This window comes from Zalophus californianus, chromosome 1 (genome assembly GCF_009762305.2).
Source record: "Zalophus californianus isolate mZalCal1 chromosome 1, mZalCal1.pri.v2, whole genome shotgun sequence".
Taxonomy (NCBI): Eukaryota; Metazoa; Chordata; class Mammalia; order Carnivora; family Otariidae; genus Zalophus; species Zalophus californianus.
The window spans coordinates 2,810,021-2,835,727 of NC_045595.1; the positions used below are offsets into that span (position 1 = coordinate 2,810,021).

General features: G+C 62.5%; 1 protein-coding gene across 1 annotated transcript; it reads right to left on the reverse strand.

Moving 5' to 3' along the window:
- Positions 1–707: 707 nt before the first annotated feature.
- ZFR2 (zinc finger RNA binding protein 2) lies at positions 708–25,250 on the reverse strand. Its single transcript, XM_027582021.2, has 18 exons — positions 25,233–25,250; positions 24,352–24,475; positions 23,704–23,928; positions 23,331–23,599; positions 20,674–20,856; positions 19,051–19,279; positions 17,796–17,953; positions 16,864–16,983; positions 15,331–15,455; positions 14,484–14,616; positions 13,682–13,872; positions 10,864–11,035; positions 8,171–8,309; positions 6,620–6,717; positions 6,173–6,268; positions 4,811–4,922; positions 4,155–4,252; positions 708–3,603 (listed from the first exon to the last, which is right to left on the reverse strand). Exons 1-18 carry the CDS (start codon positions 25,248–25,250, stop codon positions 3,424–3,426), a joined length of 2,670 nt encoding a protein of 889 aa, XP_027437822.2. The 3' UTR covers positions 708–3,423.
- Between the last annotated feature and the right edge of the window lie 457 nt (positions 25,251–25,707).

A 25,707-nucleotide genomic window follows, 5' to 3' on the forward strand; every position in this document is an offset into this window, starting at 1 on the left:
CGGGAGCGGCCAAGCCTTGGGAGATGCTCCCTCTACCCCCGGGTGGGACTTATTTCGGACCAGGGACGCGGTGGGTTTTCCCGGCTGTCAGTGTTACCAGCGACTCTGGAGGGAGTTGGCAGGTCTGCCCTTCCATTTTTGTCTTTCGGGGACTGCGTGCCAGGTGCAGCTCCAGCCCTGCCCACACTGCCCGCGTCAGCCCGCCCACACGCTGCGCCGTCTCCTAGCAACCGGGCTCGCCCGCCCCAGCCCGCAGCCGGAGGTCTAGGGACGCTTCCCCGGCGCCTGGGCTCGCCTCTGCCTGCCCGCCACCGGCTTGCTCCGGGTCCTCTGCTGGTGGGACGGCGGCTGGAGAGGGCAGGTCAGAAGCGACCGCTCGTCGCGCTTGCAGAGAGCGCAGTTGCCCAGACGCTTCATCCATCTGGACCCAAAGCTTCGCTAACCAACCGCTTGATTTTTCTGGAGTTGATGGGGGGGGGGAGGGGCGGGGCGGGGGAAGCTGTAACTCCCTGTCAACAGGGTTGGTTTTAGGCACCTGGTGGTGAGGATACTGTCTGTCTTCCCCAGGAGCCAGGGGTGGGACCCTCGAACCGCGGGTGATGGGGTTTTCCAGAGCTGCCCCTGCCCCTGCCCCTGCCAGGAACTGCGTGCGGGTCGTTGCAGCGGGGACACAGGGCTTCCCACGAAGGTGAGGCTGTGATGGTCACGGCTGCCAAGTGGTCGCCCTGGAGGCCAAGCCAGCCTCCCTTCCCGCCATCCTGTTGCCCTTGCCTTAGCTGAAGCCTCTCGCGCAAACCATTACAACAGTCTCCTGGGATAAAACGGCAACAAACGGCGTCCTCCCAGCCACAAGGCACGTCCCTCGGACAGTGAGACTCATCTCTGGGTGTCAGAGCATGGCTTCAAGCATTTGACACGTTTACTGGGTGACTACTATGTGCTTGGTCTGTTCTAGACCTGGGGATACCACGGTGAACAAAGCGGATGCACTCACTGCCCGCAGAGAATTCTCGTCCCCGGTGGAAGGCAGGGAACGCGTGATTTTAATCAGTGGTGTGAGGGGTACAGAAAATGAATATGGTTATGTGACTGGGTGAGGTGGTCAAGGAGTCTTTGAGGAGGTGACACCTGGGCTGAGACCCGAGGGAAGGGAGGCGTCGCTGGCCATATAGGTCAGAGAAGAGCTTACTAGGTAGTGGGAACAGCAGGTGCAAAGGCCCTGGGGCGAGAATAGGTCTGAGGACAGCAGAGGCTTGTGGGTCTGAAGTGGCATTATGGAGGGAGAGGGTGGGGGATGGGCTTTTGTGGGGCTTTGTTGGTATTTGGAGTTTTATTCTGAGCTCTTCCTGCTTGAGGACTGAAGCAGCAGATGGGCCACTGTGATGGCAGGCAGAAGTGGGGCCGACAGCACTTCCTGATGGCTTGAACTCGAGCACAGAGGAACCCAGTAGGACTCCCCAGTGGTGGCGGGGGTGAGCCTGGGGCGCTGGCTGACGGGCAGAGCCACCGACAGACGCAGAGGGAGGGGGGTTGGTGAAGCTCTGCGGCAGGAGACTATCGGCACCCTCCCCTGTGCCCCGTCTGCGGCCGCGGCCAGGACCAGCCGAGGGGCTGGCTCCGACGCCTAGGTGTTGTCAGGGTGCCCGCAGGAGGCAGGGGGGCCGTGGCCCTAGAGGCAGAGGGGAGGGGCCTGCCCTCCCGGGGAAGTAGCAGTGGTTAGGCAGGGGCCAGCTGCTTCCAGTTTCCAGGAGATAATGTGCCTGCTAGGACGAGGCTCGGCTTCGTCCGCCCAAGGGGCGGGCGGTCCCCTGGCTCAGCTCTGAGAAGGGGGGTCCTGGCGTCTCCCTGCCCTGGTCTGCGTGCCTGTGCTCTGACATGTGCCGCTCCCGCTGGCCACCCATGCGTCCTGCCCCTGCTCCCCACCCATGCCCCATCCTCACTGCCTGGGGATGCCCTGGCGCTTGAAGCTGTCAGAAGCTCAGCCCGGGACCACGTCTCCCCACGTGAACCCTCGCTCTCCCCGCTGAGGTTTGCAATGAACATTCGGGAAAACTCCAGGTAGGGGACCTGCAGGCGGAGAGCCCCCCTACCCCAACTCAGCTTGGCTGCCTCCTCCCCCAGGAAGCCCTCTGGGCCCCCGACCTTCCCGCTGATGGCCCCACTGCTCATTTCTGGGACCAGGCCAAGATGGGTTCCTTGAGCAGCCGTGGGGCACGTGGGATGAATGCTTCTCGGGTAGGGTCCCCAGGGCACCCTGGTGTGGGGGTCGCCCGAGGGACCCACATGTCGGGGTGCAGCCTCCGGGCAGCGCCAGCTTCTCAGACGTCCTCACTGTTCACACCCGCGGCCTGAGTCCCAGAGAGAGATGCTGGCTGGTCAGGCGCCCCTTGCTCGGAGCCCGGAGGGAGTAGCGGGAGGGCCCTGAGGGAAAGACCACACAGTCCACACCAGAAGACATGGTTTATTCACTCCCCGCCCCCTGCAAACTCTCCGCTAGCTCTAGGAGGACATGAGACACAAAGCCACACTCCAGCTGTCCCCTAAACACAGAAACGAAATTGAAGGGCCCGACTGACCACAGATGGGCTTCTCTCCTTCAGGACCACCCGGCAGCTGGACAAAACGCCCCAGCAAAGAGGGAGGTCGCATCAGGGCAGGGGCTGGGCCAGGGATGCCCCCATGCCCACCAGGCCCGGCCCTGGGCCTGCGTCGGCTGCACCCAAGTGGGAGCGAGGGCGAAGCCCAGGCCCGAACGGAAGTGGCAGACGGCAGCGTTAGAAGGCACTCAGTGGTATGGGGCCAGGGCCGACTGTGGGTCACAGACCTCTCTGGGGGGCGAGGGGGGCGCCCGGCCTGCATCCTCACCACCACTCGGCCCTACCACCCTCCCTGAGGGTGGACATGGGCTGGAGAGGCACCGCCCAGCTCAGGCCTGCAGACCTCTGGTGGTGGTGGTGGGGGGGGTGTCTCTAGGCTGGGGGTCTGGAGGGGGCGCTCCTGGCCTGGCTGTGCCCTCAGCCTTGCCCTGGCCTGGCTGTGCCCTCAGCCTTGCCCCCACCCCCCAGCTCTCCCTGGCCTGCCTCCCCAGCCGAGACGGGCCGGTCGGCAGGGCTTCAAGTCCACGCACAGCTGCGGCATCCAAAGGAAGTGCCTCAGAAACCCAGACGCTTAGTAGGCCACGGGCGAATGCAAAGCTAGCGAGAAACGCCAGGGTTTACCATCGCTGTGCGGCACCTTCTACCCCGCCATGGGGGCCTCAGGGTGGGGAGGGGGTGGCCCCATGCAGCTCTCACTCCGGGATAACGTGAGGATTTAAACACGAGTGTTTTTAAAGAAACCCATGGAGCCTTCCTGTAAAGGAAAACACGACAGTCCAACGTCGTCGGGATGAAACCAGGGAATCACGTGCAGGGGTGAGGCTGCTCACGCGGGACCCTCTCCGCCCAGCCGGCCCTGCTTCCTCTGGACGTCGCCCTCGGGAGCCGCACACGCCTCCCGCAGCCTCTTGCGGAAGCGCGGCCCGGGCCTGCTTCTGGGGGGCGGCAGAGGCTCCATGCCCAGGATCGCGTGGATCTGCCGGAACGCCAACAAGCGCAGGGCGTGCTGGGGGCAGACAGCGGGTCAGTGCCCCCCCGCGCGGCGCCCCGGCTCGCCCCGCGCCCGCAGCCCAACTCGGAGCTCAGGGCACACTCAGGCGCAAAGAGGGGTGGGGGCCTCGCTGGGGCCGGCGGGTGGCAGGACGCTGCCAGGACGCCCCTCGGGGCATCAGCCCCTGCCGGCCTCTCTACGGGAACCCCAAACCCTGCATCTCCTGTCCGAGTCTGATCCTGAGCAACTTGGCGCTTCCTGTTAGGGGCGATTCGTAAGCGCCAGGCCCGACGTGGTTTCTGGGCCGCTGGGAGGTCTTCTAAGTAAACTTGCCCTCTGAAAGGAAACCACAGCCGGAGGCTCTGCTGGGGTGCGTGCGGCTGGAGGCCATGGCTGGGTGTTTTCACACCACAGGGTGGGGGGCCTAGGGGCGTCCAGGAAAGTTCCAGCCAGCAAGGTCCCGGGGGCAGGCCTGTCACCCTCAGGCCGCCCATCTCTGCAAAGGGAAGGAGAGGGGGAGGGGGGCCGCTCCCCACCTGTGGAGCCACAGGGCCTGGCTGTCCTACCTGGGCACTGGCCGTGATGTCCTCGCGCTGCTGGGGGGTCAGGGACCCGAGGGCGTCCCTCTGGTCTCTCTCGCAGGGATCCTGGAGCCCAGGCCCATCTTGGCAAGGGACGGTGGGGGCGGCAAAGGAGAGAGCCCCCCAGTGAGAGACTGCCACAGCTGTGGGGCAACGTGGGGGCCCAGGCGGGTCCCACGGGGTCCGTCCCTGCCCCCCACGCACCACGTGACCGCACAGACGGGCCCACTGCATCGCTTCTGCCCTTAGCCCGCTACCATCCTGTGTCACTAGAGCAACCAGGAAACCCCATTTCTGCATCTGACATCTCAACCGTGGGGCGGTGCGGGGTCTCCCCTTGGGGGCGGAAGATAGGCCGCGTGAACACCTCTGCCTACAGCCCGTTATCTGCGTTGCCTGCTGTTTCCTTTGGCAAGATTCCCCGGGGCTCTCCGGAAAGGGCGGGTGGGCCCCCCCGAGAACCAGGGCCGTGCTGCCTCCGGGCGGGCCCCTCCTGCCCCGACCCGCGCGCCCCGCTCTCCTCCGCAGGCGCGTCCACGTGCCTCCTCTGGGGCACGTCCTCCCGTCTGCCTTGATGGTGCTCCCGAGTGCGTGTAAGCCACATGCTGCAGGTATCTGGGCTCCCCGGCCGCGGGACTGACCTGTCAGGAGTGTCCCCGAGGCCACACACTCCAGGACACGCCTCACGCCGTCCCCAGGACTGAGGGGCCCTGACGCGCTGCTCAGAGCCTTCTCCACCAGCAGCTCCATGGCCTGCGCCGGGTGAGGACAGGAGAGACACCGTGCCTTGGGGGAGAGCACGTGGGCCTGCCTCCCGCCTGAACTAGAGGGAGAGCCGCAATGCCAGGCCGGGGGGGGGGGGGGGTCGCCAGGGGACCCCGAGCTCCTTCCCTCAGGCCCGCCCACCCTTGAATTTCTGCGGAGGAGGGGGATCCCTGGAGCCTCGCCTCCTGCCTCCCGGGGGGCCTGGCTGAGTGCAGGTTTCTTCACTCTTCACGACTCCCAATTCCTCATCAGCAAACCCTGGGCACGACAACACTGTGGGCCGGCGTCCCAAGGGTTAAAAGAACTGCTGTGACCCTCGTGCATTTAGCTGGGGTCCCGATGACCCCCGGGGCTGCTCCGCATGCCCCCGTCCCCAGGAAGCCACCCTGCCTGGGGGGGGGGTGTCCTGCGGGCAGGACCAGGACGCAGCTATCTTGGGGGTGCTTCGAGGTTTACAGGGAAACAGCTCCTCCCAGCGTCAGAGAGGACCCCGTGTCTACAAGGGGGTCGTGTCAAGATTGGTGTTCCTGCTGGACACGGGGCAGGAAGGGGAGACTGGGATGGGGGGGCACAAGAGCCCTTGGTTTTGAGACGGCCCTTGTGACTAAGGCCCAGGGCGGCCGGGCCGGGGCGGGAAGGGTCTGCTTGTCTAAGAGCCCGGCTTTGGTGGCGGAGACGTCCTGCCCACAGAACTGACATACAAAGCAAGCGTCCCCCAAAGTAAAGGAGAGAGGGACAGACTCAGACCCGCCAACGGGTGCACGGACATGGCGTGATCCCAGAGAAAGGTGTCGGGGGGGTTGTCCCAGAGAGGGTAGGCAACCTGGGATTTGGGGGCACGGGTGCCCCTGCGTCTGTCTTCTCCCTTTTCCCCCGATGGGCTTCGGGGCTGACTGCCGGGGGGTGTCAGAGCCATGGGGGTTCTCCCCACCAGAGGGAGGGGGCGTGCCAGGCGGCCCCAAGGCCAGGGTCCTGGGCGCCCCTGCCTTCGCGTGCTCCCTGGTTCTGTCTGCGAGGTGTGGGTTTCAGGTGATGGCAGTCAGATGAGGCTGTGCTCCGCAGCAGGCCGCTTCCCGGTCCCCAAGGGACCCCTGAGATGCCCCCACCGCATCTACCTTTCCTGGCTGCTCAGGCTTAAGGGGGCCCCCTTTCGGAAAGCCCAGCACTGGGAAGGGGGGCATCTGTCTCAGACAAAATGAGGCCTGTGGGGGCGTGGAGGCCACCTGGTGCTGCCTTACCCAGTGTGGCAGGGCCCCCCAGGCGGGCACACGCTGGCAGAGGTCACGGAGGACCCTGAGGACAATCACACACGGCTGCAGGCCGCTGGCTCGAGCCTTTGGGGGAAGAAGTACACCGTCAGCTCAGGGAGCCACGTGCGCAAGGCCCGGGGCACAAGGGCTGACACTCGGGGCCGTGGGCCTGGCCCAGGAGGGACTCCGGGGGCCGGCACAGGCCGACTGGCCTCAAGCATGGCAGCTGGGAGCGGAGCCCCTGCCCAAAGGGGCCCAGGCCAACTGAACTGGCCCAATACGGAGCCCCTGGTACCCACCATCAGGTGGCTGCGTGGCCACGGCGTCCCCATCCCCGGAGCAGCGAGCACTCCGCTCACGTTCCTGACACGAGTGTCGGGTTCATGCTTGGCGGGGAGACAGGGGCCAACCCGTGCGGCACCCCTGCCTCCTGACCTGGAACCACTTGGCGTGGCGGAGGGCAGCCAGTGACTGGAGGCACTTCTCTGGGCTCAGGACGTCACCTGGGTCGGACGGAGGCACCTGCATTCCCTCTAGAAGGAAAGGGCGTGTGGGCACAGAGCCCCTTCCCCTCCTCCCGCCTCCCTGGGCCACGCGGCCCGGGCCCTCGGGTCTCTGGAAGGTACAGGGCTCCAGACTGTCTTTCCTCCAGGACACTGCAAGGACCAGAGAAGTCACTTCTCTGCAAATCCTCTCCCTCTGCGGTCCCGTGGTGAGCAAGTTACAGTTCAGGAAATGGACCCACATTTCCAGAGGCTAACAAGTGCATCAACCACAAGAGAGAAAGTGGGTCAGATTCCAACAGGTGCCTTCATTGACGGCGAAAGCCCCGCGTCTGGGAGAGACCCAGGTGCCTTTTCCTGCCTTCTTACTATTGCCTCACACTCCCCTCCTGGCTCCAGGAGGCCCCGGATCACAGAGGTCAGGCGATGGAACTGAGTGTCACTTGTGCATAGTGTCCCCACACGTGGGTTGCGGGCCAACCCCTCCTCCAGGCTGAGATGAGCCGGCTAGGGTGTGTCTGCGAGGAGGGGCTTTCGAAGCTCCCCTCTGGTGACAGCCAGCCGGGGCCTGGACATCCACACAGGGACACAGCGGGGGTTCCCTCCAGCCAGCCCCATTCAGCAGCCTCGGACTGCTCACACTTTCCCACGTGCCCAGTCTGCCCCTTGTTGGTGTGTCTGAGCAAAGCCCAGCGGGGCCTTCAGCTAGAATTTAACGATGTTGTTTTATCTCCCGTGTTTATTTTTTTAGATGCCCATGACAACTGGTAACGTTTTCCACCAACAGTTCAAGGGTGCCACTCTTTAAAAACTTAAGTGACAAAAACGAACTGATTTAAAGAAGAACGTTAGACGGTGGCCCTCCGCTATGACAAAACAATCGTGATGGGGGTTCGAGAATGACTGGAGTTTGGAAGACAGTCACAGGGGCTGTTCCGGGAGTTTCTGCGGCTCCCGGAGGCCCGTGGTGCGTTCCTGGAAGCTGGCCTTCACCACGTGGCCGTGACTCGAGGCCCTCGCTGCCCGCGGGCCTGGCCCAGCACTCTGCCCACTCGCCCCGGCGATGCCAACCTGCCTCAAGACCCCTGAGCCCCCACGTATCACGAGAGGCTTTGCGACCCGCGGAGTCGGCTGCGGCCCCGGCTACACAGACACATGGAATCAACCGAGCCCCAGGGACCCGGCCCAGCTGGTCTCCCTGGGTGGAGAGCAGGAGCCTATGCTTGCCCGGAGGCGAGGGGAGGGTGACGATGCTGCTTGCCCCGAGGTGGGTGCCCCGGAGCGCACCACAGCCTGGACTCTGTTGGCAGCCACCCCGACGCCCAGCTCTTCTCTGGCGGTGGCACCCAGGGCTGACCGAGTGCGGGAAGGCCGGCGGCCGTGGCCCCCACCCCGCCCCGCCCCACCCAGTACACGGGCAGATGCTGCCCTCAGCCACCAGGGGGCGTGGGGCGTGGGGCGGGAGAGAAGGGTCTGGCCGCACCTTGGTCCATGGAAGGGTCCTCCCGCATCAGGGGCGAGGTGAGGGACACAGTGACCCTCATCCTGGGCTCCTCACAGGAGGAAATGATGATGATGTCTTCGGAGTCAGAGGAGACCTCGTACTTGTCTTCTGTCACCATCTATGAGGTGCAAATGCAAAACGAGTCCGTGTCACCCTAGCTGAGAAGCACGGGTAAACAAGCAAGGATGTGGCCGAGTGCTGAGCCCCGTGCTGGGCGTCTGGAACCGCCAAGGGACGGAGACGTAGCCCCTAGCCTGCGGGAGCGCACCTACGTAGCAGTGCGTATGGGTAACAGACCCGGCACATAGGTGCCTTCATATGTAAAGAATGCCCACAGCTCAACAACAAGACCAGCAATCCAATTAAAAAAACAAACTGGTGAGTGACATAACAGGTAGCTTGCAGAAAAGAAACAAATGACTCTCTTTACGCAACGACACAGATTACTCCCGTGGTAAGAAAGCAGCAAATTAAAACTATGATGAGGTACCATCATCACCTGGGAGCACAGACCTCAAGAAGTGTGAGGCGCAGCTGGGCTGGCAAACCCGGGCATCTATAAACTTCTGGGGGAGGCTGACCTGGCAACATTTACCAGAAGCATCTGGTCTCACGTATTTGGCCAGCAATTCTGCCCCTGGGATAAACTCTTACGTGCGTACGAGGTTACCTTCTCGCTGGAAATGACCTGAACGTCCAACTACACAGAAGGGCCCTTCAAGTTATGGACAAACAGCAATGAAACGCTCATCAGCCACACAACACGATGACGTTCCTTAAATATGCACATGAAATTGGACCCAAGGGGCACTGCTAATTGAAAAACAGCAAGATCCTTTAGCAGGTCGTGAACGTGCCACGGTTTGGGCACACCAGGAGCGAAGAGGGAGAACCCACTCGGTGTTGAGGTTCCAGACAAGACCCAGGCCCCCTCTGCGCTGGTCACCACCCCTTGCCTGCCACAGGGGCCCAGGGACAGCCCCCACCCCTCCCTGGGGGGGTACCCTGAGTGGGTCACCCTCACAGGCAGGCCCTCCGGGGAGACTTCAGAACGAATGTGGGTTTGGTGCAGTGCCCACTGCCCAGTAGAGGCCTTACGGCATCCCTCATCTTGTTCTGAAGTCTCTGAGACGCCTGGGGCCAGGGCGCCCCCAAGCTGCGTGGAGCTTCAGGCAGCTGTCTCTGCACCCCTAGAAATGCTCTCTGCCTCGGCTAAGCTGTCTTTCCCCACCTGGCCGGCACGGGGGTTCAAATGCTTCCCCCTCACCGCCCTGGACTTCATGCTGCTTCACATCTTTGTGTGGGGACCGGCTCTCCGGACCACCCACCTCAGGGTGCCTGGGGCCTGCAGCACAGAGATGTGCACCCAGCACCCAGCATCCAGCCCCTCTGACACCACCTGCATGCATGACTGATGCCTGAAACACACCTTCCTCCTGCCCGTTACCCAGTCCTGTCCAGGGCGTGGGGTGCACTACCCGCTCACCCACAGCCTGGGCTGTCTTCGTGAGCCTGCGTCTGAGCCATGCCTGAACCCCTGCAATAGCCGGCAGGAAACCCCTGTGTCATGGGTGTGAAGGAAACAGGTATTTATTGATTTATTGAAAGGTTTATTTATCTGAGAGAGAAAGAGCGTGTGTGTTCATCTGTGAGAGTGGGGGGGGTGGGGAGGAGCAGAGGAGGAGGGAGAGGGGGGGAGAGAACCTCAAGCAGACTGCCCACTGAGCACAGAGCCTGTCATGGGGCTTGGTTCCCGGACCCCAAGATCATGGCCTGAGCCTGTATCAAGAGTTTGAGGCTTAACCGACTGAGCCACAGAAATGAGTATGTAAATCAGCCAAGCGGGGTTGTCACTCCTCTGCTCAAAACCCTCCTGTCTTCCCACTTCCCCGAGAACGCAGGCCTACCTGCTTGTATGGCCTTCAGGCCTGGTGTGATTCAGGCCCCCATGTGCCTCCCCAGGCCTCCTGCCGCTCTGTCGCTGCAGATGCAGGTCCTTCTATGTGGAACACTGCTCCCCCATCTTTCAAGGCCTCCCCTGTCGGGACGCACGCCTCCCCCCTCCCTGCCGGTGCTCCCTCCTTGGCCTCTGCCTTTCATTGCCTCACAAACAGCACACTGGACATCCACTTGCTCTTCTGCTTGCTCGTGACCAGAGTGGGGGGCCCCGGAGGGTGGGCCTGGGTCTGCGCGGCCCCCAGTGCTGGATTCTCCTGGGAGCAGAGACAGACTCACCAGGAAAGAGACCCCCTCCGCCCCAGGGTCGGACTTTTTTAACCTGAGGTCTCAGTGCCCCCCCCAATCACGGTCTCTGGTGAGAACGTCCCAGGACAGTCCAGAGAGGGGCCCAGGCAGCCTCCCGCTGTCCCCACACGGGTTTGCACAGGGCCGCTCTCGACTCCCCACCACCAAGGGCCGCGTGCAGTGCTCGGTTCCACTCACCCCTGTAACGGCTGGCACGTCGGCATCCGTAGTGACGGGACGCTTAATGTCATTTCTGAGTTTTACCCTACATTCACTTTATAAAGGAACCCCGAAGTTCCCCCTCTCATCAACTTTTATTATAAAAACAACCTGGTCTGGGTCCAACAGCCACGTCTCTTGTTTCTTACAACCGCGTGGGAACAAAGCCATCCCGTGTGGGGGCCGCACGCGGGGGCCACGGCGCTTACCGGGAGCTGCTGGGGCAGCTGCTCGGAGACTCTTCGCAGGAGGGCGCGCGTGGGCTTTTGCGAGCACAGCAGGGCCAGCTGCACGGTCCTGTCTCCCCGCAGGAGCAGGCCCTTCGCCAGGAGGCCGACCCGCATCACGCCCTTCAGGATCCGAGCTGAGGACAGGCCGCCGCTGTGAAGACAAGCCCGCAAATGTGTGAGACCCGCAGGGGAAGGGGGTCAGGAGAAGGGGCCGCCACCAGGGTCCCCGGCTCCTGCGCTCCCAGCTCCTTGCCGGGCCTCCGCCTCAGCTTCCCCATCTGTGAAATGGGCACGCGCCCCTGGGAACAAACCCACCAAGCTGTGTGCTCAGTAAGGGCTGGCGGTTACTCCTTCCTGATAATATGCATTCTGAGGAAGGCCACCAACGGCCATCCCCGTGGCCCCTGGTCCTCAGCCAGCTGGATCCACCCGCAGGGGCCCTGGGCTCTGTGTCCCTCCCGAGGGTCTCTGGGGTCACTGTGCCCCCCACCTCAGCTCCTTGGCTGGGAGGCCCGTGCAGGTGCTTTGCTGGGAAGCTGCCCTCTCCCCTCCGGCCCACATCCTGAGCCCGGGGCTGCCCCGCCCCACAGCATCCTGACTCGGGTCCCTGCTCGCTCACCCCTCTGAAGCCCAGGCCAGCTTGACTGCCTCTGCCTCGACATGTCCCCTCCCAGTGCTGCCCCTCTGCAGGTGGGGAGGTGGGGGACACCCCAGCTTTTCCCAGCCCGACCCGCAGCCTCCCTTGGTCCCTGTGCTCCAGACCCACGAGGCCGCTTCCCTCGCCGGGCCCTCTGCCTGGACACCCTCACCAAGTCCCCCCTCCGCTCCAGGAGCCGCTGCCACTTGCTTTGTGACACTCCTCGGGATAGGAGGGGCCCTGGTTTTTAAAAATTCATTTATGTATTTCTTTTTAGGTAGGCTCCACGCCCAGCGCGGAGCCCAACGTGGGGTTTGAACTCACGACCCTGAGATAGACTCAAGACACTTAACCAACTGAGCCACCCAGGTGCCCCCATTTATGTGTTTCTTGTTGGTTTCTGAAACATGTGCACCGGAGCCTAGCGCTGCCCGAGAGGACTGGGCCAGGAGGCCACCAGCAACATGCAGACGGGAGATGGCTGGACTCGGCGGAGGACCAGGGAGGGCACAGCACAGGGGGCAGCGGTGTGTGTGGGGGGGTTGCTGCAAAGAGACTCAGAGGCTCATCAATCAATCTGGATCCCAATTCACACCCACTGTAAAACCAAACAGCCCTAAACCCACAGTCTGATCTCTGTGGACCCTGCTTATCTGATGCTGTCGAAGTATAACAGCATTGCGGTTTTGTGAAGTCAAAACAGGAGCCGGCTCCTGGCCTCCCGGGCAGCTCCCTTCTAAGAGATCATGTAGGACAGGGGACCACAATCCAGGGACCCGCACCGGGCGCTCACTGGGGCTTCACTGTCCCGTCAACTCGTGTGGGAGAGAACCTCCACGGTAAGTGAAAACCCCCGACGCCAACACGCTCTTTGCCACAACTGAGTGCATGACGGTTCACTATGATGCTCTGTAAAAAATGCATTTCCGTGTTTTTGAAAAATAAAGGACCTCACACGTGATTTAATGTAAACGTCATGTGAAAGCTTAAAGAACGAGGTCAGTTTTGTTTTCTGAGCCCACGGCGGTTGCACGGTTTAGGGGAGGTGGAGCGCGGGGCCGTGAAGGGGCGGCTCCCAGACGCACCACGTGGAGGCTGACCCGCCGTCGTGGGGTCACGCGAATCTGCAGGCACTGAGCTGAGCGCCACGGGCGTGCTCACACGACACCTGCGACAAGCTGGAATGGGACTCTGCCGTCTTGTGCAAGGGTGCCAGGGGCAGCTGGGCGCACCCCTGCTTCCCTACCACACGTGGGTGGAGGAGGGGCACTCTCCTAGGGGAGGCCACAGGTTTGAGCCCAGGGGACACGATGACTCCCTGGAGCTCACTCGCGAGGGGCACACGCGCGCTCCCCCAGGGCGCAGACGCGGCGGTAACAAAAGGCTACTGAGGGGTACCAGCCGGATGCAAATGGGTGGACACGGCAGGACCCCTCCTGCGCGTGCGTGCGGTGTCTGGGACGGTTGAGCCGTGGGGACAGGAAGCACAGTGGTGGGTGCCAGGGTCGGGGCAGGGGCGCGGGTGACTTAACAGGACAGATCTCTGCATCAGGGGGTGAAAGAGCCCTGGAGGCAGACGGTGGTGATGGGCGCACCCCCGCACGCATCCTCCGTGCCCCTGGACCGTCCGCGCGAACGTGGCTGAGATGGTAAGCGCCACGGTGTATTTTAGCATCATACAAACCCCTCAACAAGGAGACGAAGCAGCCACCCAGAGAGAAAGGGCTTGGAAAAGGCGACTTCCTCCCGGTCACAAGTGGGGGGCCTCCCCACCCCGACAGTCATGGCGACTGGAACACTGACTCACGCAGGCACTTGGTGGCATCTCCTGCTCAGAGGGGCACTCGCTGCCCCCTGAGGAAGGGGACGGGTCTGAATCACCCTTAAGCTCCATTTCACAGTTGAGAAACAGACTAGTTCACCCTTCATAAAGAACATTCTTAGATGCACCTTCGATAGGAAATGTCAACTTGGGGGATGTTCTATGGCGGGCTGGAAAGCCCCAGAGACCTCGAAGAGCTCAAAGCCAATTGGGGTGAGGCGCCTCTGCCCTCCTGCAAGCCACGTCCTGTCCAGAACCCCGACCCTCCACCCGGGGCGGGGGGGCTCCCTGCCACGCTTAGTCAGCCCGGGCCTTGGGAACAGAGTGACCCCCACTACCTGTGCTCACTGCCCGCGTGCTCTGGGCTTCCGGAGTTCTCCTCGGCCAGCGTGTCGGACACCAGCTTGAGGGCGCGCTCCGAGTGGGACACGGCCTTCTGCACGGCCAGGAGCTCCACCTCCGTGGGGTAGACGGTGGTGTGCTTCCACAAGACATGCCGGTCGTCACTGGACTCCGGCCGCCACGCACACTGCCGGGAAAGGCCAGGCTGAAGGGCCCCGGGCGCCCGGCGGGCAGGGGGCCGGGTGAGTGTCAGCCCCGCTGAGGCCCGGCGCGTGCAGCAGGGGGCCCCGGGGAGCCCCGGAGTCAGGCTGGCTTTGGGAGTGACAGGCAAGGGACAGCAGAGAGCCAGGCGAAAGAAGGATGAGGATCCATGGGGCAGTGAACCAGCGAGAATGTGTGACCGCGTGGGGCCCGTGGGCTCCCCTTTGGTGATGTCCTTACATTTCTGAGCCAGAGGCTTCTCGGCCAACTCGGTGCGGCTCTTCCCCTCAGCAAGGTGGGAATGGAAGGCTCCCACCCAACCCCGGGCCGGGCCTGCCCGGATGGACGCTGAGGGCTCCACAGGCAAGTGGGGCCCCGGCCCAGGGTTCCTGTTGGTGACCAGTGTCGGGGCTGGGCTATGGCCCGCAGGACCTGCCAGCTCCCAACCCTGGGCACCTCTCGGGGGTCTTGGTTCAAAGTTGTGTTCCTCGCTCCTGGAGGATTCAGGTCTTTCTAGCGAGGGCTTGAGAAGCTCACCCGCCCGCAGGGCCTCCACCGAGGGAGGCATTTTGGCACAAAGACAAGGCCACCACTCACCACAGGTGAGCCGGCAGGTGCCCCCGGCCTGCTGATGAGGGAAGGAGAGTGCTGGTCGGGTGGCGAGGGTCCGGAGTGCTCATCCGGGGCCTGGGGCCCCTCCTCCAGTCGCCTCCTGCACAGCTGCTCGCGCCTGCAGGGAACATGGGACCCCTGGGCTGTGGCATCGGAAGCACGCCTCGTCCTGGGGCTGAGCAAGGCTGGGGCTCCAGGACCACCAGGGAGAGGTGCTGCTGCCTGACGGGGCCCCCAGAGCCCGTGACACGGGTCCTGCACCAATGCCCGCCATGGGCCAGGGAGACGGAGGCCAAGGGCAACAGGTGGGGAAGGAGGCACCAGCTACAGCCCTGGGTCTGTCCTGGACTTTGCTCCCCAGCTCAGACACTGCCCGGATCTTCCATCAATCAGACACCATGTCAGAAAACGCTTTCAAATTGCTCCAGAGGGTGGAAGAGGGCATGACAGATGTGTGGGTGGTCAGGGGACACTGGGGTCAGACAGACACAGGACGTCAGGGGACACTGGGGTGAGAAGACACACGTCAAGGACACACAGGAGGTGAAGGGACACCAGGGGTCAAGGGAACACTGGAGTCAGGGTGCAAGGAGACCAGGGCATCCCTGTGAACGGGGGCCCAGGGCGCCTGCCCGTGGTTGCGGGGGCTGTGCCGTCCTGCGTTTATGTTATGTGACACACAGGTCCTGAGCGTGACCGTCTCCCCCAAGGGCAGTGTCCCATGCCCACATCGCAGGGGTGAGCCCCTGGGTCCTTGCGGCTGAAAGCAAGCAGAGGGTGTTTGGGGGGGTGAGGGCGGCCTGGCAGGGACCCCAGCGGGGACCCCATGTACCAGCGCCGCATCTCCTCGAGCCACTTCCTGGTCAGCTGCCTCTGCTTCCTCAGCCTGGCCTCCAGCAGCTTCCGAGCTCTGTGGCTGGGCTTCACCGCAAACGGGAGGTCAGGGTCCACCTTTTTCTGGAAAGGGCAGGAAGGGCTGTGAGATGGGAGACCTTCATTTCGACAAGTGCCAGGAGCCCCAGGAGCCCCCCCAGTCATAGCCTTCTGCAGGCTGACTCAACAGTCAGGGCTCCATCCCCCAGAGTCCTAACACTCGGGACCCGGGCACCACAAAACAGGGAGCTTCCACGGGGAGCATGGCCGCGACGTGTGCGAAGCCAGGGAAGAAGGAAATTCGGCCCCACCATGACACACCCTCGCTGACCACGGATGGGTCGCGGCAGAGCCAACGCCAAGTGCGTATTTCTAAGCAAGCTAACTCAGGGGAGACACCATTTGCATGAAATCCAGCAGTCTGCATTTTCAACAGCACTGCAGATTCTCTCGCTGAACGTAGCTTATGGTGCTTCCTTCATCATTCACAAGGCACAGTGCTGTCTAGGGACCATTCACTGCTGGCAATGGCCCACGTGTCCATAGACGGACGGACCGGTACACACAATGTGTCCCCCACGCACGGGAGCGTCCCTCGGCCATGAGCAGGAGCCAGGCACCCACACACGCTGCCCCGGGGATGGACCCCGAGCCCACGACGCTCGGGGAGGGAACCAGACACAGAAGGCAACACGGGGTGTGACTCCATTTATGTGAAACATCCAGAACAGGCTCATCCATGGACGGGAAGGGGACTCGCGGGCAGTATGTGGGGGTGACTGGTAATGGGGATGGGACTTCATTTGGGGAGATGAAATGTTCTGGAACTAGAGAGATAAGGGTCACAGCTCTGTGAATCCACAGTAGTAAAAGCCATGAAACTGTACCCTTTATGTGGGTGAACTGTGTGGCGGGTGAATGACACCTCAATGGAGCAGCTAAAAAGGGGAGTGTGCACGCGTGATGACACGCCCACTGCCCCGCGAACCTATGAGGGGAGGCCTGGGGAAGGCAGCTGACAGCCTCTCCTCTGGTGGAGCCCACAGGGCAGAAGGGCCCATGGGCCATCCCCCTGGGCGGTAGGGGTGCGCCCCGACAAAGGCCCTGCTGGTGCTGGAGGCCTTAGCACCCACTTCTTGGAGGTCCGGCTCCCGGGGGACGCTCAGCCTGGACAGCCCAGCGCCCCCGCTGCAGCAGCAGCCCCTGGGTCACGACCTCCCAGCCCCCAGGCTCCCCCCCCCTTGGCCCCGCGCCCCGTCTCAGATGCATCTGTGAGCCTGTTCCGTGTGCTCGGGGACCCCTCCAGCAACAGGTGGGTCCAGAGCCGAGACGCCATAGGAAACACAGCTGCTGCTGGGTCTCCTGAAGGCTCCAGGTAGCACGAATGTGGGGGACAGGCCCACGGGGCCTGGAGCGCCTGTCAGGGGCACGGGGGTGGGGGTGCAAGAAGCCAGGCCGGTCCGCCCCCCCGCCCCCGCCCAGCCCTGCACACCTTGTACTGCAGCCGGTGCCGCCGCCCCCGCACGTGCGTGTCCCTGGCCGTGGTGTCGCCGAAACTGCACTCGCACAGGCTGCACTGGAACCGGACCACCTTGCCTTCCCCGTTGCGCACCTGAGACACAGCGCCCCGCTGAGCCGGCCGCTACCCACGCGGTGCGTCTGGCCCCTGGGCAGGGGCACCCTCCTCCCCTCGGGGGCACCGAGCCTTCCCTGGAGGCCTGCGTGCAGGCGTCCTGCCTGCCAAGCGGGCTTCGGGGGAGCCGGTGTGTCAGCAACGCACCCTCCTGTGCACTGCCCTGCCCCCCACCCCTCCCCACCCCGGGCGCAGACACCCGTGGCCTGTCCTGCAGAGCCCCTGCCTCTGTTCCGTCCTGAGTTCCACCCATCACAGGCCCTGCTGTGCTTCCTGACGCTTTTATGCACCTGATCGTCTCCTCAACTCTGAAATGCCAGGGCTGCCTAGGCAGGACTCCGATCTGGGGTGGCGATTCTTCACGGGACAAAACCAGAAAACACGCTAATGCTCACACTTCCTTGCAGCCACTGAGGGGGAACCTGGGAACTAGGGAAGCGGCCCGGGGAGGCGGCTTCCAAATCTGGTTCCAGGCAGGCCTTGCAGGCTCCGGGCATAGGGGCAGTGGCCACGGAGGTCGCACACCGGCTCCTGATGCCCAAGGATCCAGTGACTCTGTCTGCCTCAGGCCTTCCTTCTAAGATCTGAAACCTGGTGCCTGGACCTTCCAGTGAGTTCCACAAGATGTTGTGGCTCACTGTGGACTGCCTGCGGACAGGTGTGTACATCTCAGATGGAGAACCGGGGCGCAGTCTTGAAGCCTGAGCCCTGCTGGAGTCCTTCACCACCGCCTAGAGGGGGAGCAGCGTTCACGCCGACGGCCCAGGGCACGGCAGCTGCCTGGCAGTTACCTCTTCCACGTAGTCTAGGCCCACTGGCTGCGCATCACAGCTTCCAGAAGCTTCTGCGGAGCCTCCTCGGGCAGGCGGATCTCTAGGCCCATCTGGGGCGAGGCGTGCCCGTTTGCCCTCTGGGGCCCTGCTGCTCGCCGCCTGAGGCTTAGAAGGCCCTGGAAGGAAAAGCTGGGCTGCTCAGGACCTGCTCCAGCCGGAAACCAGGGCCGGCTTCCAGTCCGCCTGCGTCAAGTGTGGAATGCGATGCAAACCAAGGTCTCCCGCTGTGCATTCAGCCCCCCCCCCTTGTGACATCAGTCAGTCGGATTCCCAGTCCTGAAAGACCCCTTTTGTGCCAGCTTGGGTCACAGCTGAGAGCACGAGGCCCAAGTAGCATTTGGTGCCCACCTGAACATGTCCACGGGGAGGCCCGGGTGGCAGGCCCCTCGTGGAGGAGCCCGTGGCCGCGCCACTCTGCAGCCCCTAGGTAGCTGAAGATGGGAGTTCCTTCCAGGTGGACCTGGGGTCATGGTCAAGCTAGCCCCCTTCAGCAAATTCACTGGGCACCAGAGGGGAGACGGGTCTCTGTTACCACACTGTTCTCTGGTTTGAAGTTCAGTATCACGTGGTGATTCAAAACACAGGGCTGCTGAGGCTCAAAATAAATCCTCCTGCCCCTCCTGGGCAAAGCTCAGCGGCGGAGAGCAGAGCCTGCGGGACGGCCCTGGGTCTGAATCCCACCTCCACTATGTCTGAGGTGGCCCCGGGCCAGGCACGTGACCTTGCCTCACCTCTGGCTGTCCCTCTGCAAACGGGGATTACGACAGAACCTACTTTCCAGAAAAGAGTTTGGAGGGCAAATCAGGAATGCCGCAAAGCAGTCAGCGGAGTGTCTCCCACGGACCCTAGCCACTCAATCCGCGCCACCAGGCAGGCCACGCACAGGGGAGGTGGGGCCACAGGTGGGGGGCCGAGGAGCCCCCCTCAATTTCCTGAGACCCACGTACCTCGGAGCCCACTCCGTTCACCCTGAGCACTGGGGCGTGAATCATGCTGCCACCGGACTACGGGCTCTGCCCACGCTTCCCAAGGGTGTGGCCCGAGGTGGCCACAAAGTGGGAGAGCAGGCGTGCCCCTCACCACCCCCACCCTCCACCCAGGGTTCTGCCCCTCTAGAGAGAGGTGATGGCTCTGACACATGCCCGCAAGTGCTTCTTTGGAATCCCAGCCTGAGGAATGAGTCAGAGCATGGGCGTGGGGCTGTGACACGTACCCACACTCCTGGCCTTCAAAGCCACTGGTGTCCTGGCCAGCGCTGGCTTGCTCAGGGCGCACATGCCGGGGCCAGCAGGGGCTGTGGGCTTAGCAGAGGCCATGGGGGGACTCTCTGTGGCGAGGGGGGCCGGCTTGCTGGTGCAGGTGGCCTGGGCCGAGCTGGAGTCCCCCAGCAGTGGTTCAATGATAGGGATGGGCTTCCCCAACTTAGTGTGCAGCTTCAAGACCTGGAACAGACCCAGGCCCCCTGTCAGGGCCACCACTGAGCCCGATCAGACTTCCTCGAGAGGCAGGAAGAGCACGTGGTGGGTGGAGGGGGCTGGCAACCTGTGGGAGGGAGGGTGTCGGTCCCATCCCAGGCCCCAGCGGCAGGCCTTTGGCTCTCAGGCATCACTCCCTCTAGAAGATCCTTCCTGCTTCCAGGCCCCATTCAATGCCCTTACTAGAAGGACCGTTCCACCGCCCGCCGCATCTTCCCGGACAACCACCTCAGACCTGTTCTCAGGCTCCAAGTCTCTGACACTCACCGCTCAGACCTGCCTCCACCCAGAGCTCACCGCAGGCTCTCCCGGGCCCCCAGAACGGCCCACTCCTCCTGGGTCCCAGCTCCCCTGCCTGCACCCCTGCATGGCCAGGCCTGTGCACCCCCTTTTCCCACCTCTCCTCCACCTGCTCGCTTCCCCTCCTCCACGTGTTTGCTTTCGCCTTTGTGGGTTTTGTGGATTTGCTCAAGCTTTCGAGAGCCTGCCCCGACTGGGCCGAAGGAGGGGAGAAGACAGGTCCTCAGGCAGGTGATCTGAGGGTGGCCCAACTCCACAGTGGGGAGCTGGAGGAGGGCCAGCCGCGGGGAAGGGAGGAGCAAAGGCCCAGGGGCAGGAGGGAGGTGGGCTTGGGCACCGGGAGGAGGTTCTGTGTGGGGCCAAGAGACAGGGGCCTTCCTAATTGTCCCGCCGGTGACTACATGGGGAGAAGCTGGTGTCCTGCCAGGCACTCTTCCTGCCTGCCGCGCGCACACCCCCCAAGAGAGCATTATCTTGCAGGTTATCAGTACCATTTGGGAAGGGTTGCTGCTTTCCACAAAGCTCCCTCTGGAGCACAGCAAGGGCAGGCCCCAGGGAGAGAGGTGGGGGTCTCCCTACCTTCTCTCGGCTGGGAGATCCCGTCAAGTTTCTCCATGAGCTGACATAATACAGGCACTTTTAAGGCCACAGGAAAATGTTGATTGCTATCAACAATCAATATTAAAAGCATGGATGTTAAATCATTCCCTATCGATTAAAACACTGCTATCAAAATTGACATGAAACCTTACTGTTTGAATTGTATTAACCGAATTGGATCTGCTTAATTTTTAAAAAGCAGAACCCCAAACGGACCGTGCAACTTGACCTCATCAACAAACTCTTGTTTCTATAAACGTGTAAATACCTAAGGTTTCCCCTGCGGTCTGGGAACAAGCCACCCCCCCCCCCCCCCCGCCCGCCCCCGGCTCCACGCCTTGGCCCAGGGGGCGGGTGAGACTTCTATAATATTCTGAGGAATGCAACAGCATGGGCCCCACAGAAGAGCTTCCTTGTTGGCGGCGGCCACCTCGATGCCGGGGGCCCAGGAGGGCTCCTACCTTCTGGTGCCTGGCGCCCCGGATGTGAGCAGCGTAGGCGTCCGGCCCCGGGCACCACACGGCACAGAGGCCACAGCCCAGACGCGCCGGCACCCCGCCCGGGCCGCCGCTGACCTGGGTGCCTGTCTTCTGGGCCGCCTCTTTCTTTTTGTGCTTCTGCCCTCCTAGGTGCTCGTGGTAGGCCTGCAGGCAGAGCGAGAGTGGCCTGAGGTGTGTGTGTGGGTGCATACGCAGTTCACTCCCGGGAGAGACCCAGGCCGCCGCCCCCCTCCCTTCACTCATCGGCTGCCCAGATGCTCGGGTGTGCCTTCGTTAAACCCGGTCAACAGGCCAGAGCTCTGCCTGAACCACAGGAGGTTTCCTTTTTCCTCTCTAAAAGTGGATGAGCTGCTTTCGTTTCAGGGGCTACTCAGAAGAAAAATGCTGGCTTTTCAGAATCTAACCTCAGAAACCACACGAAGACAGCCGCTACCTGAATGACACGCGCACACTTCCTTTTCAGAAAGCGGCCAACACACGGAGGGGTCCGGGCGAGAGAGGGTGCGAGAGTCACAGGCCCGCGCATGCCACACCACCGTGCCCAAAATATCGGATGGCATCTGGCAGGTGACCAAGCTCCTACGTGGCATCTCACACTCCTCTCTGGCAATCCTGAAGATGAGGCCGGCTGCAGTAACACGCTCCAAGTGGGTCAGCTCAACCAATGCACCCTGACTATGCCAAGACTTGGGCCGCCCTGGTGACATGGACCGGTGACATGGGGTGGTTCTGGGGCAGACGGGAGGCAGGGACAGGAGCTGGAGGGGTACTTGCTGGGATTCAAGAAACTTCTGAACATTTACCTGAGCAACAGCGCGCATGCACACGCGCGCACGCGCGCGCACACACACACACACACACACACACCCCAGGTAAAAGCCTGTGGGGCAGAGAAAAGCCTGGAAGGATAGACCCAGTGATGCTAACGGGAAACTACTGCAAGTGTAGCGAGTAGGGCAGTTCCCGTCCGCGTCCTACACACACACCAGTTAAACCGCACAGCTTCGACCAACCATGGTCTGATTTCCAGTCCCAGGTCCCTGGTTCTGCGCCCCAGACCTTCCCCTGACACGCTGAGGTAGAGGCCGCAGTTAGCAGCAGGAGACGACCTACAGAAGGTGCCGCGCGGGGTCCTAAGCTCAAAGTAAGAGGAACCATTCATGACTGTCTTCCCACCACAGGGCCCCCCCACCATAAACACGTGTTCAGTGTGTGAGGAGAGAAAAAGCAGGGAGGCGCGTTGGGAAGGGGCCTGCCCTGTGCTCCTGTTGGCCAAGGGTTCCCCCGGCCCCGAAGGGCTCGCCCGGAGGCCACACGGCCAAGTGAGTTCACAAAGAACAAAACGCACACGCACACGCACGTGCCCGTGGGGACAGGTGAAGCGGCAGACGTGCGAGTAAGAAGGACGCTTGATCCATGTCAACACCCTGGCTGCGAGACTGGCTGCAGTTTGGCAAACTGATGGCACTGGGGAAGCTGGGCCAGGGGATACAGGGACCTCTCTGAGTCATTACTCACAACCGCCTGCGAACCTACAACTTTCTCAGCAAAAACTCCAGTTTGAAGAGTGCTATTAATCTCAGCAAAAAGCTGGGAACGACAAGAGCTCCCATTTCTGTGGCACGCTGCATGCGTGGGGACACGCTCGGGCAAACCCCGTCACCACAGCTGTCCCCAAGAACAGCTCAGACACCTGCTCAGGTGACAGCACAAGGCTGGGCTCCAACCTACCCCACATCACAGGCGTCCCCTGCATGGGGAGCGTCCCGCACTCGCGCAACACAGTGCTGTGAAGGGTCTAGAACTAGGAGCAGAGGCTTGTGTTTGACCTGGGAGAGGAACCCAGAATCCCCGAAATACAGAATAAAAATCACGTAGAGAAGATGGACCTCCCATTAATGAGCGCGAGTCTCAGCGGGAAAAGTGCACAGGAGGTTCGATCAACAGGCCTATAGAGACAGCAGGAGATGGGAAAGGGCCTTGGCCCCCCCAGGTAAGTGGGGGCTGGATGAGGGGTCTCCCCACACACCCTGATGGCCTGCGATCCTAGAGTCTATGCACCCCTCCAGCTTTCTCTCAGAGTATTAAAAAGAAGACAACACTAGTGCGTGGTTCTCTGTGGACATGGAGCCCTGGTGTCTGACGACCTTTCCAGAGAACTAGCCGGGTGATCTGTGAGTGTGGCTGGGGGATCTTCCTTGGACAACAGGTGTGAGCTCACGCTCGCTTCCGTCCACCCGAGGCCCTGCTTAAGCAGCCCTGCAGCGAAGGCGTGCCACCGCCAGGCGCCTCTTGGAACGGTGCCTGTGGCACCCATTGCCACACGGAGGAGGGGGCTCTGACCACGCTGCCCACTCGGGCAAGGGGAGCCCAAGACCACGTTCCTGCCGCCAGCAGTCCGTGCCGTGCTTGCCCTTCCGTGCTCTACACGCACACCTGAAAGGCACATCTGACGTGCACTTGACATCGCCAGTTTAATAACAGGCCTTCTGCGGTAGGCAACGCCCCTGATGTCTGGTTAGCCAGGTGGGGGACGGGGCTCTCTCAGCCCAAGGCGGGCAGCAGGGTCCCCAGGAAGATCCTCTGGGCCTGCTCAGCAGGCACGGAGGGCAGCTGACCTGGGGACCCACGCAGCTGATCTTGCAGATGTCACAGTAGTGAAGTGGGGGCTCCCTGGGGCCACCCTTGGGTTTCAGCAGCTTGCAGGGAGCCAGGAGCTTGCCAGAGAGGCTGCCGGCAGACCCGGCCCTGGGACTGCTTCCTGGGCCGCCCCACAGGGAGCCTGGAGGCTGCTGGGGAGGCGGTGGCAGCTGGAGGGGCAGCAGTGGGGGACACTGAGGACCGGCTGCCGAGTGCGCCGCTGCTTCATAGCCTGGGTAGCTTGGTCCTAAGAAGCAGAGAGGAAAACCAGACAGAGGGAGACGGGCTGGTTTTGAGGACGCTCCAAGAGGCATAGCCTGTGCCTGCACGCACACGGGGAACGTGTCTAACCCGCGTCTGGGGCAGAGGTGGGGCTGTAGGAGGTCAGGGTGCAGGAAGGCAGGGTGGAGATGGAGGCCACGGGCAGGGCGCTGGTCACCAGTGGGTAGGGGTAGTTCTCGGTGTAGCTCAAGGCCAGGGTGCTGGCTGGCTGCCCTGCCTCGGCAGCGGCCACTGATCGTAGGGGCTGCACTTGGCTGTGCCCTCCACGGGACTGGACAGAAGTTCCTTTAGTCCCTGGAGGGCAAGCAGAACCTCTCTGCAAAGCCACCCTTTGCCACAACCCCCCAGTGGACAGCAGGACCCATGCTCCCCCTGTAACCATGGCAACTGGCCTCCCCAGGCCCCTACTGGCCACAACCGCCTCCAAGTCCAGAGCCCCATGCTCTCCCATCTCGAAACTCCAAGTCCTCAGCAGAACCCACCTCCTTCCCGCCTGGGAAAGCCTCCTCGGAATAAAACTGCTTGGCTCCCCTCTTAGTTCTTCCCTTCCCACCCTCCCTCTCCCTATACCAGCCCAACCCCCCGCAGAGCCTTCCAGGCATGTTGGAGAAGAGAGCCCTGAGACTCCCGGCCCTCCTACGCATCTGGAAAGTTTGAAGTGTGACTTTGCAGGGGTTCCTCCCTTGGTAGAGCCAGTGGCTCCTTACAGAGACGCACCTGGCTGGCAGGCCGTGGCCGTGGCCGGGAGCTGAGGCTGGCTGGCAGCAGGCAGGTGATACTGCTTGTTCTCGAAGCTACCGTAGCTACCGGCATCTGTCGACGGTCCATAGCTGTAACTGTCCTGCGAGGGGGTTACCAGAGCGACACAGAGCAGGGAGGAAGCCCCTCAGGGCAGCGGCAAGGTGTGCCCTTGCTCGCCCCACACGCGGCGCGCGTTCACACGGTTCCTGAGCTCCTGCTCTAAACCGGGCCATTTCAGGAGCTGGGGACACAGTAACTGGTGACACGGATGCGGCCCTCGAGGAAATGTTAACATCTGAGCGCAGAAGTGCTCTGCGGAATGCCTAGCTTGGAGACAGCCCCTCAGAGGAGCAGTACAGGGAAGGCAGCAGGTGAAGACATGGGGGCAGGGTTCCCAGCAGGGTCAGCCGGATGCAGAGGCCCCCACACGGAGTCAGCTGGTGGGCTTGCCAGCGACCAGAGAGCAGGAAGAGAAGGGAGGGAGAAGGTGAAACCAGACAGTGTGAGGTTTGCTAGCTGGGCAGCCCGTGGTCCATCTACTGACGTTAGGGGGTACCAGCGGTGGGTGGCAGAGGCTCAGGGGGGTTGGACCATGTCCAGCATGGGACACGTTGGCAATTCCAAGTGGAAACACAGAGGCCAGATCTCTAGGCCCAGAGCTCTGGGAGCGGAAGGTGGCATCATGAGCACCAGAAGTGCCCGATGAGCACAAGCTCATCCCCTGCTCACTGTCAGGGGCAGGGATGAGAGCAGGAAGGTATGTCTGTGTCCCCGTCTGTCTGCCTATACGGGGCACCCACGGCACATGCCCCCTTCAACGTTATCCGGTGCTAGTCAAAGAAAGGCCAGGCTGATACCTGGTAGGAGGGAGCCATGGTGCGTGCGGGGGCAGGCTCCTGGGGCTGGCTAGAGTGGAGCTGGTACCCGCCATACCCCGCTGGGGTGACAGGCCTGGGGGGCGGGGCGGCCGCAGGAAACGGTGGGGTCAAAGCAGGACCCATTCCAGCAGCAGGTCCCGTGGCGAGGCTGGCTCCAGCGGTGGGGAAGGGAAAAGCCATCGGAGGCTGGGTGCTAGAACCACAGATAAACACAAAATCCGGCTACATCAGATGAGCTCTAAGTAACACTTCCGTGGAGCACGTAAGTGCCATCAGCCCCCGGGCGTTGGCAGCTCTGGATGCTACAGTGAATCCGTGCTTTCTGTGATTAACGGTCCTTTCTACAGGAGCAGGCTTGGGTTTCAGCACTTTTCACAAAATAACACAAGGTCCTAACAACTCTGTGAGTCAGGGACCCTCCTTGTCCCCGTTTACCAGAGAGGAAACTGAGGCA